The sequence below is a fragment of the Eublepharis macularius genome, chromosome 1, assembly GCF_028583425.1.
Source record: "Eublepharis macularius isolate TG4126 chromosome 1, MPM_Emac_v1.0, whole genome shotgun sequence".
NCBI classification, from domain to species: Eukaryota; Metazoa; Chordata; class Lepidosauria; order Squamata; family Eublepharidae; genus Eublepharis; species Eublepharis macularius.
The window spans coordinates 74,817,993-74,833,152 of record NC_072790.1 but is presented as its reverse complement, the minus strand read 5'-3'; the positions used below and the strand labels follow the sequence as shown (position 1 = coordinate 74,833,152).

Sequence of the window (15,160 nt, the reverse complement as noted above, 5' to 3'; positions counted from 1 at the left end):
TTTTAAAAAAACATAGGCTGCACATGCCAAGGTTTATATTTCTGCATTATGTAAACATCCCAGAGCTGGGTCAGCAGAATTACTGGAATTATTTTTTTTAAGTACAGTCATATACAATATGCTGCCTAAGGTGGAATTTTTTATATATAGTTATCATGAGAACTATTGGTTTGAAAATGTTTGAATTTAACAACGTAACCTCATTGTTGTGTTGTGGCTTTTTCTCTGAGTTTTACATCTGAAACCAACTTAGAGAAAAGGCGAGATCAGGAGATGTGGTGTGCTAGTAGCAATTGCTGGAGCCACTCTGTCTGATTTAGCCAAGGCTGCTTTGAGAAAGCACTTGGTATCAAAAGATGCAACATTCACACCCATTACTTCAGACAGTGTGTAAAAGGAGTAGGCTCCCTCTCGTCCTCTTTGCTTGTGTTCATGAAGCCACATGGGGCCGGAGGGTATTGAAAAAGAGAAAGAGGCATTCTGATATGGGTGTTGTTATCATTTTACCATATTATCATCTGGCCTTGCATAAGTCAATTCAGTTTTCTTCTGTTTTGTTCCTTTGCATATGGTGTTCATAAGCATGGGATCATATAATTTTATCCTTGGATTAAGTTAGTGACAACTGCTGAGAACATGCACATGGGCTTTCTGGAACTACCTGGTTGGGGAAGCAGGTTGCTAGATTAAATGAACCTTTGGTCTGATTCAGTAGCACTGTTACTTTTTATCATGGAGCAGTGGCCTTGTCTGTGTCCCATTGCGTTCAGTGGCTAACTTTCTCAGAACTGGAGTCTTTGTAGGAATCGTTTAACGGTATAGAGAAAAGCAGTATCACTTACTAATGTCTGTACATTAAGTTGCTGTTAAATGGTGTAGGAAAATGACTGGTTAAACAAAAGCTGTCAGTGCTACTTTTAGGGCTCTTTATGCACCAGTTTTTTCAGTTAAATTTTTTGTTTAGTTTTTCTTTTTTGTTCCATTTCTACTTAGGATTAATCTGTGTACCATTTTCAGTGTATACTATCATTGGATTCAATTGTCCCAATTCTTCACTGGCCTGATATCACATTGACTGTTTCTTGAGTTCTTAGACCAATTCTCAGCAGGAACTCTGGAATACAATCTGTGCAGATGTGTTTTCAGACTCATGCAGCAGATGTGATTTCAACACCTACATTTATCCTATCAAGAAGTGCCAAAGGGGCAACCCAAGGCCATATGTAGAACTGGTGGGCCAAATGTAGCCTGCAGAGTTCTAAAGGTCATCCAAGCCTTTTCTTCAGCTATGTGGCCCAGATCCAAAGCAGTATTCTTTATGTGTGTTTATAATCTTCCATGTTGTAATTTCACTATCAATTAATCTTTGTTAGTACCAGTCATACAAAGATCTGTATCATGTAGTCTAATCCAAGAGTGAAAATGAGCAATCTCACAGTCACTGATATTATGTGACATTATTACTGCATCAGCACAGTTGCAAGAATCCTAGGTAATAACAGACAATAATGTCCATGAGGTTGTGCCCGTGGAAAGTGGATCTTTCTCGGAAGCCCCCTGAGATCCTGAAAGGTCAATATATTGTGTTAAGGGAGTCTCATGGACAGAACACCATGATTTTGGGGGATGGTTGTAGTGAAGAGTGGGAATCAGGCTAAATCATTCCCCTCTCCTCAGTCCTACATTTTCAGTGCAATCCTAAGAAGAGTTACACCAGTCTAAGCCCATTGAAATCAATGGGCTTAGACTGGAGTAACTCTCCTTAGGATTGCACTGTTCGTGTGTGAAGGAAGTGACAAGCTTTCTGTTGGTGTGAGAAGCAGAGAGGGCAATTTCCTTCTCACTGCAACACTCCCCCCCCCTCCCCAGTCTCATGGTGTTTGACTATGGGACTCCACAACCCAGAGTATTGACTTCCAGGTTTTAAAAAGCTGCTGTGGCAGAGAAGACAGGAGAAGATCTGCTAGTATGAATGCTTCACCTGGTCTAAGAGAACAGGCTCCTTGAATTAGTCAGCCCATTCTTCCCTTCTAATTCAGGGAAGACCGGAATATCATCTGGCAATTCCAAATGGCTATTAAACAGTTGAGAGATGAGGGAGTAAAAGAACTATTTATTTGTTCAGGAGTTTAGAAAACATTTGAGTATAGATGCACACAGGGGCGGGGGGAAGCAGTGTCACACTCCGTGCTTGTGCTTTCCACAGGGAACAAGATTTCAAAACACTAAATTTGAAACTGGCCCCAAAGATTCCAAATGGAGCTTATGATGACCTGCTGGGCTACATTGCTGGTATGCAAAAGGAGCAAGGAAATTTTGCTCATTTCACACCATAATTCCCCCTCATTATAGAGTCAGATCCTGTAAAAGACAGAGACAGAACTACTGTTTGAAAAATATTATACAGATAATCCTTTTTATGTTAATAAATAGCAGGCTGATGCCTCTGCTGCTATAATCCGTTCAGTGTACTGATGCAATGTTTTGTTGATGCATTAAACATCACAAACATTGATAGTTGAGCAGAATTTGTCACTTATGAAGAGATGAACAAGCTGTGAAAGGTTATACATCTTTAGAACATTTGGCATGAAATTAAACTGCTATCCAAAATGCTTGAGACTTGGAAAGCTGCAGTGGTAATTTGTTAATCACCATTCTCCAAGCAACTGTTCTTTAGACAAAGATAGTTGGATGACAACAGACTTAATTAATTCAATAAGAAGTAAAGAACTAAGCAAACAATGCTGTCGGTTAAGTGTTTGGGATAAACAAGGACAAATCATCTATCTACACTTTGTAGACACCAATGTCAATGAAGTAATCCTCTCATGGACTCCTAGTCTTTATTTAAGGAACTGTTTCTCACATATGGTGAACATTATTTCTGAAAAGTAAATGCTGGCTCAGGCAAAGATAACTTTGATAGCCATATTCTGTGTGAGATTGATCAACAGATGAAGGAGATGATCTAGTTATATTGTAAGGGAGCTTTGTAAAGGTGATTCTTCTTAATATAGTGTGCTTTCCTTTCATGTACTTTTGTATCAGAGAGATTTAAAAAAAAAACTTAGGAAGTTGTTGTTCTACTAAAGAGAATACTTTCCAATCCTGGAAAATCTCTTATAAAAAGCTCCTGTTTCTTCTGAGTGTATCCTGGTTTGAATCTGATTTCATGTCTTCATTAAAAGGCTTTTCAAAAATTATTTGAGGCAGCAATATTCCAAAACTGTACAAGGGAAAGAGAGTTGAGAATTAGGTTGGGTTGGGGAATTTATAGAGCGATTAAATGGTCTTAAAAGTTATTAAGTTTTTATGTCTATTTAGGATTGCACTGTTAAAATATTTGCTTGTCCTTTGCTTTGGGCATATGAGTCTGCCTCTCTAAAAGTATCAGAAATGTTACTTTTTAGTGAGGTTACGCAGTTCCTGTATTTCCCAAGAGCTACTTCGTTAAAAGTTCTGTGAGTCCATAGTCCCCCTAATTTTCATTGAGAGCTTCTTACTGACTTCGTTTCCATCTGTTGTTAAGAAACCACTATGAAAATAGATGTGCTTTCTGAGCCATATATAGACAGCTGGGCTTTTGAACATGGGACTTCAAACTGTAACCAAGCCTGAGTTTCATGCATCTTTCCTTTATTTAAGTGTTTGTGATCTCAGTGGAAGATCTGCCATTCCATTTAATGTTACCCAGTTCTTTTCTAGTCCCAGTAGGATAACTTATTATAATCTATTACTGAGGTAGTTTGAAAGTGCACTGAAACTTCTTTTGGAGAAAAAAAACTACTCACTGCCAAATTTGGTGATTGTTTTTCCTATGCTGATGAAAGAGTTTTAAAAATGATTGAAGAATGACTACAAAGCCATTCACTTCTGGGAGTTTACCAATTAAACATGGTTTTATAAGGATTTCCTTTTATCACATCACAAAACTCTCACACATTATTAATACCAACTCCAAAATATGGAGTCTTTTCAGAAGATGGTCAGAAAGGAATATAAAGCAACTTAGAAATAGCGGCACTGATCTTAATAATATGAATAATAACATTGTTGTTTTAATATAAACAGAAGGGGCCAGTTACTTTTAATAATGCCACACCAGAGAATGGAAAATATGGTTATGGATGGTATACTGAAATTATATGGCAACATTAAATATGCTTACATTTATTTATTTATGTATATGCTACTTCTTCAGACATCTGCTTAAAGTGGCTCTCAAACCACTTTAATAAAATTGTAGAAACAAAAAAACTCCAAACCATGAAAAACTCTGCAAATAAAAATCCAGAATGTAAAAAAACACATGAAAACCAAAAGCACAGTATATTATGGAGATACTCATAGAATTGCTTATTAGAGTAGGTTACTGGTTTTCTGATAATCGTTCAGTAATTCGGACAACCTCTTCCCATGCTGCCTACTAACAGAAATTGTTTCGCTACTAACAGAAATTAACAATAAATATACCCATGTGTGATCACTGTCACACTGTCTTGAAAATCTATAAAATTCAGCTTAAATATATTAATGTTGTTTCATCAGGAAAATATGTGAAAATCTTTTTTGGCCTTCCATTTGCTAACTGAAGAATGTAAACAAGGAAGCTAAATTCTCAAAAGCGTTCTTTTAGAGATGTATATATTAACTTATGTTTTACAAACTGGATTATGTTTGTATATTTTCTGAACATTGTTTTTAAGAGTCTTCATAACACAAAATACATATTAAGTGCATAGCAGTTTACAGTCACTTTGAAATCACCTGATTCCTTCATTAGTAGAGTACTTAAATAAGGTTAGGTAACTAACAACTAAGAGTGGGGTTCCTCCCTGCCCAGTGCAATCCTATGCAAAGGCACACCATTCTATGCCCATTTAAATTTACAAGCCTAGACTGAAGCAACTCTTCATAGGACTGCAGTCAAACAAAGGCTATATATTCTATTTCATGAGAATAGCTGCCTCAGAGAGCAGTCCTAAGCAGATATATTCAGAAGTAAGTCCCATTTTATTCAGTGGGGCTTCCTTCCCAGGAAGTAATTAGCCTCAGTAACAAATTTTATCACCAGATGGTTAAATTACTAGTTCTGCACTTTAATACAATATATGAACAAGCTATTGAGGAGTAGCCATCAGAGCCAGCATTGGGTTATAGGTGGACCTATCCAGTTCCAGAACTAGGGTTTTCATCTTCCTAGGGAGGTTGGAGTTCTCCAGGAATTACAACATTTCCAGGAATCAGTTTCCCTGAAGAAAATGGGTGCTTTAGAGGATAAACTCTGTGGCGTTGTACCCTGATAAGGTTCCTCCCATCCTCAAACTCCAACCTCCACAGGCTCCACTCGCAAATTTCCAGATACCCTATCTAGAATCAAAATGTAAGTTTTCCAACAAAGATGCTTGCAGTCTGTTGCTGGAATTATAACTGGGGTCTTGAGCTACTGCATGAAGGGCAGCAGAAAGAAGATATTCCTCCTTTGACCAGGGAACATATTTATATTTATAGTAGGTTTACCCAATCCAGAGGCTTCATATTGCCTGCTACACATTACACATTCATATTGCCTGTTACACATCCCTACTTCTCTCTAGGCCTGAAATGGACTTTGAGGTCCACTGAGCTTCCACTTAATCTTCAATCCAAGCCTTGGTCACTGATTCAAGACTTGGAGCTTCTGACAAGCACATCTCAAACTGAGTGTCCATCTCCCAGTGGATACTCTTGTACTCATTCTGGTTTCCATCACTTTTTCCTTTGTCATCTTGCATGATATTATCCTGTGATGCGCCCTGATCAGTTTACTTTATTGCAGGGCCCAGCTGGATTGAAGGGTGAAAAGGGTGACCGTGTAAGTACAACATTAACCGTTAGTTCATTCACATTTTCTTCTAACTTGTTAAATTAAATAAAAAGGAGTCATTCATGTTCTAATGCAAGCCTTGCTTTAATTATCAAGGGAGACATTGCTTCTCAGAATTTGATGCGAGCTGTTGCAAGACAAGTCTGTGAACAACTGATAAATGGTAAACAAGATACATGTATATATCAAGATATATATAAATCTTATATTTGTCAGGCTCTGTTGCAAAAATGGGGTGTGTGAAATGGTAGATATAGCTGAATCTTACCAGAACGCAAAAGCTAGGCAGGGTCAGTACTTGGAGGGGGACCACCAAGGAAGACTTGTCAGAGGAAGGCAAAGGCAATGGCAAACCACCTCTGCTTCCCACTTGCCTTAACAGCCCCTTGCTATGGTTGCCGTAAGTCAGTTGCGACTTGATGGCACATACATACATATTGTGAAATTTAAGTATATTCACAGGAGGTGAAGTGTCACCAAGCAGGGTAGTACCTACATTGGTGGGAGAAGCCAAATGAGCGAGTGCTTGCTGGTACTGCGATCAAAGTCCAGGAGAGCAAAGTGTAGAAGTCAGGAAGCAGATAAGAAAGGGCAAGAAGCAGAATGAACTAGAAGTCAGATTTATTCAAATGGTAGTTCATATACCTCCAAATACTTGGGATATGACATAAACACTGAAGAAGAGTCACAGAAACAAGTGCGAAGGCTTGGCCAAAATTCAAGGAGCCTGGGCAGCTTCTAGCCTGGTTTGTGAGACCAAAGTAGCTGTAGTAAGAGCACAACATTTTATAAGAGACAGGGATATAGTAGCTAGAAATAAGTTGTTGCTTAGTTGAAAGAGGTTTGTTTTGTTTTAGCTGCAGTTTATCTATAAAATGTAAGTGGCGGTGCTGAAATGTATTATGGTAGTTTTTCAGTAAATGCTATTCTGGCTGCAAAGTATAAGCTATCCAGTGTGGTGCCTCTGCTCACTTTTGCAGCAGGGAACTAAGTACCTGCAATAGAGGGAGAATCAGAGGTATGCAATAAGAATTTTCCATTATCCTATATGATGAGGGGGACCTACAAGAATTTGTGGGGAAATGAAAATTTCTCTTGCCTGTCCCCTTCCTCCAGCTCTGCTTCCTCTGCCTATGCTCTGGCTCCAGTTCTGCCTTCACCCTATTGCTCTTTCCACCCCCAAGTCTTCCTGTCTGTTCTGGCTGCTGTCACCCACCCATACACTTTTTCAAGTCTACTGTCTACAGCTCACCACCCTTTCCAACCCTCTTGCTTTTCCTTAGCCTCCCCTTGCCAGCCCTTCTCTTCCCACTCCTGTTTCTCCTCACTCACTTCCTTCTGTTGCTAGTAGGTACCATTTTGAGTTGCTGTATGGCTTTTACTGTTGTTGCTCTCTTGTTGGGAGGGGGTTAGACCCCTCTTCTTTTTTCTGCATTTTTCTGCCATTGTGGATTTTGTAAATTTTATTCATTTTAATTTTTTAGCAATGCTATCTGCTCCAATTTCCTTTCTGTCTTTTGCTTTTGCATAATATTTCATACCATTTATTCATCTTACTCTGGGATTGTGTCCCAAGTTAACCAATAATAGGCTGGAAGAGACCTGTGTGTTCTAGAAGCAGGTTTTGGTTTTTTAAAAAGAAAATTCACAAGGAAAACAGTATTTTGTACACTTTGAAATACTTTGTTTTATTTTCCCAAAGGTCAAATGAACCGATTTAACCAAATGTTGAACCAAATCCCCAATGATTACTATTCGAACCGAAACCAGCCTGGACCTCCAGGCCCGCCAGGCCCTCCTGGACCTCCTGGGGCAGTAGGAGAACCTGGAGCTGGAGGTAGACCTGGGTTTCCAGGCACACCTGGGCTTCAAGGACCAGCTGGAGAGAGAGGTGGGTAACATTTTGTAAAAAGCATGCATGTGTACTTCATTATCATATGTCATCTGCTACCATGCAAAAAATACTGTGCAACTGCTTTAGTGGCCAGGATTAGTAGAGAGGAGTAAATACTCTGTGTTTTGTTTTGTATTTATTTGTTTTTAATTATTTGGTTCTTTGCTTTTCCCTTCGTTTTGTAGGTTCATAGCACTGTATTCAGATGTACAATTTTATGCATCATTTATACAGAATTAATATGTATAATATGTCATTTACATGTATACAATGTATTGTGTTAATTTACTAACACATAAAGAACAGTAACAAACAAAGTTTTAGGCGGGTAGCCATGTTGTTTTGCTGTAAAACAGCAGGATTTGAATCCAGTGGCACCTTAGAAACCAATTAGATTTCCGGGGTGTAAGCTTCTGAGAACCAGAGCTCCCTCTTCTCATGGGAGCTCTGACTCTCAAAAGCGTATACCCTGAAAATTCTGTTGGTCTCTAAGGTGCCACTAGACTGCAATCCTGCAGCAACTAACATATACATTTTTCAGAAAAATCTGTTGCAAAGAAACATAAAATAGCACTAAAACAGAGAATTGCTTGTTCAGTTTACACAATGGAGATTTTTTTCAGGTCAACATAGCAAGGATGAGAAATTTGAAAGCATCTCTGAGCAGATCATCTATTGGGTGGCCTTCAGATGTTCAGCCACATCAAGTAACTTTTTTTAAAATTGAAAATTAGAAGAATGAAAATGGTTTAAGGTAGCTTCATGGACCACCAGGAAGGTAGCATAAAAGAATATACTAAAATTACGTGGTCAGCAGTTAAGCATCAAAAAGAAATCACAATCAACTTTTTTTCCTGTAAAAGCTTTAATAATCTGAGTGGCATTTTTTAATGTGCTTTAGGGCTGCCTGGAGAAAAAGGTGAAAGAGGGATTGGATCTCCAGGACCACGAGGTTCACCTGGGCCACCAGGTGAGTTTTCCAGTTCTAATGTATATCAGATTACAGAACAACATAATGAAAAGTCACTATATATTGTAGAAAACAAAATAACTTTCTGGTACACTGGGATGTGATACAATAAATGCTTGATGAAACTGTCCTTCAGATCTTTGCTGATGACACTCAGATTGACTTTGTCAATTTTTTGTTATTCTAGAATCAGAATTAGGTTATGCTTGTAGTAGTCTTCCTGTCTCAACTTGGAAATCGCTCCAAAGTTCAGGTTCACAGTTTAGTACTTTCACAGTTGCTATTGGTGCAATTTGATCTTTCAGTGATGACTTGGCAGGGGCAGTTAGGCTGTCTCATTGCTTCTGCCTTTAATTTAGTAGTTGAAACATTTTATTTTTCATTACAAGATCCATGAGAAACTTGCAACAAATTGTAGCCTCACTTGGTTAAAGCTCTACATTTCTGTTAACCATGAATATGACTTATTCCAAAGAAAACATTATCTCATCCATTCTGAAGCTGCAGGGTAGCAGAACGACTGTGTTTTAATTGAAATCTAGTGTGCTTGTCTAAAGTAGAAGTGCCCCTTGAGATCTTTGTACCTTACAAAGAATGGATATAAACCACCAGGCTCAACTCTAGCCAAAGCAGTTTTCTGTGAATAAAAATCTTAAAATTAGGGAAGCAACTAATGATGAGTTACATCTTCAGTTCCCTGTGGTTATTTCATTGACACCATATGTAGAAACCAAATGGAAATATTTCTTAACTATATGCCTTAGTTAAAGTCTAGACTGCCATTTTGGTAGCCACTTTATCAGACTGCCTGTTATAGATAGATATAATCTTCCTTTTTATTATAAAATTAGGTCCACAAGGGGAATCCAGAACTGGCCCACCAGGTGCTACAGGTTCTCGGGGATCACCTGGGCCACCTGGCCGTCCTGGGAACGCAGGCATTAGAGGTCCTCCAGGCCCCCCTGGTTACTGTGATTCCTCACAGTGTGCCAGCATTGCTTACAATGGTCAAGGATATCCAGGTAGGTTGTTGGGAGCTTAACCTTCATTTATTGCTTAATTGAAATGCTTGTTCAATTTGAATAGCTTTGTGGAAAGAGATTTCCTTAGACAATGAACTGAATAAAGAATTAATTAGTAGCCCAGCTGATCAGAATAATTGAGGTCTTTCTAACTGAAGTCTAGAAATAACTGTTATATTGTCATTAAAGTTAGTTTTACTTTATTTAGTTAACTCTCCTGATCAGAAAGAGAGAGTAGTAAAGCAGGAAATATTAACTATATTTCAGAAACAGTTTGATTTTAATATATATGTAGTGTTAGGAGAATATTGCTTTGCTGTTAGGATTGAAATGACAGTGTTCTTCTTCTTCTCCTTGTTCTCCTCCTCCTTCCATCAAACTACTTCTTCTGAACAAGGTTGACAGCTCCACCTAAAGTAAAAAGAAACCAGTTGTTCACCACTTCTGTGTGTGTCCTCTTGGTTAATGTTGGGATTGTCTCTACAAAATTAGTAGCTGAAACCTAATTTTCCAGATCCAAATGCCATTCTGTGATACAGTGCAGACAACTGAAAAGAGTCACCATCTCCCAGTTTCTGCTGTTAAAAGCTATAGACTCTGTGATATATTCCTAATGATACAAATTTCTTCTGAGAAGAAGCAGTTCCAGGAAATAAGCTGCCAAAACTACAAAAAAAAAAAGCTGGGTAGTTGTGGCTAACTGGTAAAAAATCTGGATAGCTATGCTCAACTGGTCAAAGGGAAAGTCGCCCAAAATAATGTGAGCCATAAATCTAGAAGCCTCTTTTAAGAAAGAAGTCAACAAATTGTGTGCACTGTATCACCTTATAATCTATAGAAATGATATTGCTGTTGGATATGTTGTTTGCCAGTATTGTTATGTGCATGTATACATGAATATATATATATATATGTACACACAAATGCATGGATGTATGGTGGGTGGGTAGAACAAATTGAATGGAACAAAATTATCATTTAGACCTTCCACAACAATCTGAATTAAAAACAAACAAACAATGGAAAATGCTTCAGTGTCACCTTCCAAAGAATAGCCTGGTATACATATATAGATATATACACATACTTTAACCCTCATAGGTGAACATAAACAATTGAAAAAATATTTTTGCACAGCTGTTTGTTCTTGAAAACTAACATCGTCTTTGACCTGTTTCAGGTTCCGGCTAACACATTTTCTAAGTCGCCAGTGCTGCTTACAGTTTGAATACAATGAAAACCCTGTTTCTGAGATGTTTGCGCACGTGCTTATTAGGAAATGAGTCTGTATGGATATTTCACAATAGATAATGGTTAACTGAACTGTGTTAGCCTTATAAGATGAGGAAATTCTTTATCTGTCTATATATATGCACACTAACAAACCTTCTTGAATGCAATAAAAGACCAAAATGCCAAACATTTGATAAAGCAGAGGGAAGGAAACCCAATCTCCCATCTTTACCCCTTCTTCCAACCCATTTTTTAAAAAATCCCTCTAGAAATCTCAGTGGCAATGGAGGCTTATAAAACTACTAACTAGTGGATGTAACAACATGACACATTTAACATAGTGGGAGAAAATTTACTCTATGTAAATAGTAAACTAATTATGGCTTGTAAATGATTTGTATGGAATCATGTCCACTAAAATCAGTTAACATCATTACATCGTGCCTTTGCATTAAAGCCTGCTGCTGCTGACTGTGTGCCTTAACTTCTCTTGAAACGTTTTGAAATTTTTCTCTCAGTTGCTCATGTTCTCATTATCTTCATCATTCTCATTGCTGTCCTATCTTATTCAAGTCATGTATATGTAATCTTGTGGCAAATACTACTCTTCCCCCAACCCCCAGCCCCCAAACCCCATCAACATTAACTTTGCTTCTGGTTTTCCTGCAGTGTTTGGTGTTAATCCAGTTCCAGCTGTAGTTCAGTCTGTCATAAGGAGCACTATCAGAAACAATATTGACTAAATTTACTAAATATTACCTGTACTGGTAGCTCCATATATGCTCTGGTTATCTGTTTTTTAAGAGCAATAATAAATGTTACACATTTGAGGTTTTCCTTCTTGCCCAAAGCACCTACCAACTTCATTAATTAGCTTTCCATTAAGTGGTTATGCTAAGGAATAAGTAAAGTATACATTAAGACTCTGATCTTGTTAAAATTAGTCATGGACAAGGCTCTTTGATTTTAATGGAAGACATTATTTGTGTGACTAACAACTATTTCTTACTCAAAACAAACTTATTGAGGAGAAGTTGCTTATTGAGAGTAAAATGCTTTTCAAAATGCTACCCTGACCTCCAAGATTACCTTTGTTTTAGCTTTATATTATATATTTGAAATCTTGTAAACCAATTTTCTTTTTTTATGTAACTATCTCTCTTCCCTCCACCTCCAAAATGTACTGAGAAAATAATTTTAGTGGTTAATAGTGATATGCACATTGCGCAAAATAAATAGTACAGTCTAGAGCTTGCATACTTAGTAGCAAGTCTGTTTGAACAACAGTTCAGTACATTCCCCCATTCCTTGTGCTCTCTCAAGTGCACTCAGAATTCCTATACAAGATTTACCTTTCACTTCAGTAGAAAGGGCTGCTGCATGCACGCTTCCATTGTATGAAGCAACAACTGATGTATTTATTTACTTGGAAGCAAATTGACTTTTACTGAACTTCCTTCCAAGTATTTAGGATTAAATCTGTAAAAGTTCCCCACCCATCCCAGCATTATTAAAAAAAAATTTAAAGTTAACCATCTGGATTCAAAGACATGTGATAACTATAATGTTCAATCGGACAACTATTTTCAACCAGAGTCCTATGCACCTGAAACTGGACCCTATCAGCCTGAGAGTGAACACTACGTAGTCCCAGTGGAGTCTGAAAGAAGAGATGATGAATATGAGGACTATGGAGCTGACATGCATTCACCTGGATACCCTGAACATATGCGCTGGAAAAGATCGTTATCAAGAAAAGTAAAAACAAAACCATAATTGCACGACTTTTTCATTCCTCTTCTGTTTGGTTTTGATTGTTTGTTTTTGCTATTCTCACATATGAAAATACAGAGTTAGTGTGCCTGTTTCCTAAGCAGATGCACACTTCCTTCTTACAAGATTATCAAGTTTATGTAGGAATAGCAATTAAAATGTTATAATAGTTTTCATTCTTGCTCTTGAAATGCTTGTAAAATACCGTAGCTTCCAGCAGCTGCATAGAATTTTAATAAGTGCATTCCGATTTATCACAGAGCTGCATTCTCTTCAAGTAAATTAAAACAAAAACAAAAACCCCTTCAAATCTGCCAGTGGTCTGAAGGTTGGGTGCTTCAGTAATGGAGCTTGCTTTATACTTTTCCTCCTCATCAAATACAGTTCAGTCACATTATAAATCTACATCATCTAGTAAAGGAAGAAACTCTTATTTTCACAAGAAGTCCAATTTCTTCTATCTTTGCTTATATCTTGCAGGGCATATAATGCTCTTATACAACTCTTTTAACAATCACAAACCTTAAATAATATACCAACCTGACATCATTGTATCAAATGGATACAGTTCTTTTTTTTAAAAAAAGCAAAGTAATGCCTTAAAATTTCCTTGTTTTAGAGACATTTATGCCAAATTGCAGTCAATCCTGCAGCGGTGAAATTGCATGTTTGTGTTGTATATTTAGTATGATTTTCCCCCAGAATATAATGTTTCTTAGTTATCAAAAAATAAAGCAGTTGGAAATTGTTTGCAAGACTATGGCTATAGAATTGCTGCTTTTATATTTTAACTGCAAATTGTGAATTTCACTGCCTTATATTATTTATTTCTGAAACAAAAGAGGCATTTTTCAATAAAACTACTGAAAATTTATATTGTCTGTGCTTATTATTGCTTGGAGTATTTTAGTATTCAGCAGTTTTATTGTCATCGAAAACAAATCAGAATTATTACACTACATTTAGAAGCAACTTTTTAAAAAACACGTACTACATGACAGTTTAGATAGAATGCTGAACTATGAAAACTAGATTGTGTTAGTGGCTGAAGTCAGCATTACATTTCAAACTATAGTTTCCATTATCTACAGTTAGAATTTTGTGTGTATTTGCTATACAGAAGCTCCAATAATTGTTGAATTATTATAGCCTCCACTAGGTCATGTTCCTTTTTGTAGCCATCTGTGTACTTCTAGTCTCCACGCTGTGACAGTGGTTCTCATATGTAAGGTTCTCGTCTTTAGATTCAGAGTCTTTTTTAAAAATCCACATTTTAAAAATGTGGAGGGACTTGGGGTTAAAATCACCCCCTCCAGAAGATTGGTTTCCCTGAATGGGGTTTCATTACATACAATTGTATTTGGATGCCGAGGTATTTGGACACCATTTTTCACATGGATCATTACATAGAAAAAGAGTAGGAGGAACTCATTACATAGAAAAAGAGCAGGAGGAACCTATTAGCATAACTCATTAGCATAACTCATTAGCATATGCCATGCCCCTTGCCATCACCGGAAGTGTGTCATTAGCATAACTGATTTGTGTGTGCCACACCCCCTGAAATCACCTCTCCTGGCTGTTTTGGACCCAATCCTAGCCATTCAGGGCCAAAATTGGGCCCAAAATGGCAAAAAGGGGCTGAAAATGGCCAAAAAGGGGCCCAAATTGGTCAGGATTGGGCTGCTGCTGAGAGGGAGAGTGATCCACTACCCATCAGAGGCCCGATCCGGGCCATTTCGGCCCCAATCCAGGTTGAAACAGGCCCCAAATGGCTGAGAGTCAGGTGGGCGGGGCCACCTGACGTGACCTCTTTGGGGAACTGCCGGAACTGCATTCCAGCACATTCCCCCTCGAAATGAGCCCTGATTTTTCACATAACACATAATGAACTTACAGGATTCATTATCCCTAATCATTTTGCTGGATAATAGATTTTACAAAGGGACTGAAAAACCATGGAAGATAGAGCTATCAATGGTTATTGGCCATAATGCTGGGCACAGTCTACAGGAGGAGCTTTTTGCCTTTATATGCTACTTGCAGACTTTCCAGAGATATTTGACTGGCTTCTGTTGCTTTCCTGCTTCTGTGTGGGACTTTTTAAGTTCCAGACAAGGGACTGGTTCCTCAGATGCCAGCCATTTCTGCATGCCCTTAAAGGGACAGCCCACTCACCAAACACTGGCAGTTTTTCCTAATGAATCCAGACATCTCCATTTGCAAAACAGTTGTGGGCCATTTGGCTTCCTTCCATTTTTTCAGAGCCTTTTTTGGGATGTGCTTTCCACAGTCCCAGAAAAAGCAGTGGAGAAATGGAAGCAAATGGCCCACATCCTTTTTGCAAATGGAAACATTGCCAGCATTCCGTTTGTGTGCCGTCCCTTTAAGAGCATGTG

The 15,160-nt window shown here is 38.0% G+C and overlaps 1 protein-coding gene across 3 annotated transcripts in view; it reads left to right on the top strand.

Moving 5' to 3' along the window:
- Positions 1 to 13,635, top strand: part of COL12A1 (collagen type XII alpha 1 chain) — a 155,363-nt gene extending 141,728 nt beyond the window's left edge. For all 3 annotated transcript variants that reach the window (XM_054995906.1, XM_054995923.1, XM_054995914.1), the window contains 6 exons: positions 5,822 to 5,857; positions 5,966 to 6,032; positions 7,572 to 7,760; positions 8,665 to 8,733; positions 9,585 to 9,755; positions 12,583 to 13,635. In XM_054995906.1, the coding sequence (XP_054851881.1) occupies positions 5,822 to 5,857; positions 5,966 to 6,032; positions 7,572 to 7,760; positions 8,665 to 8,733; positions 9,585 to 9,755; positions 12,583 to 12,764 (714 nt within the window). In that variant the 3' untranslated portion in view covers positions 12,765 to 13,635. The remainder of the gene's footprint in view (positions 1 to 5,821; positions 5,858 to 5,965; positions 6,033 to 7,571; positions 7,761 to 8,664; positions 8,734 to 9,584; positions 9,756 to 12,582) is intronic.
- The last annotated feature ends 1,525 nt before the right edge of the window (positions 13,636 to 15,160 follow it).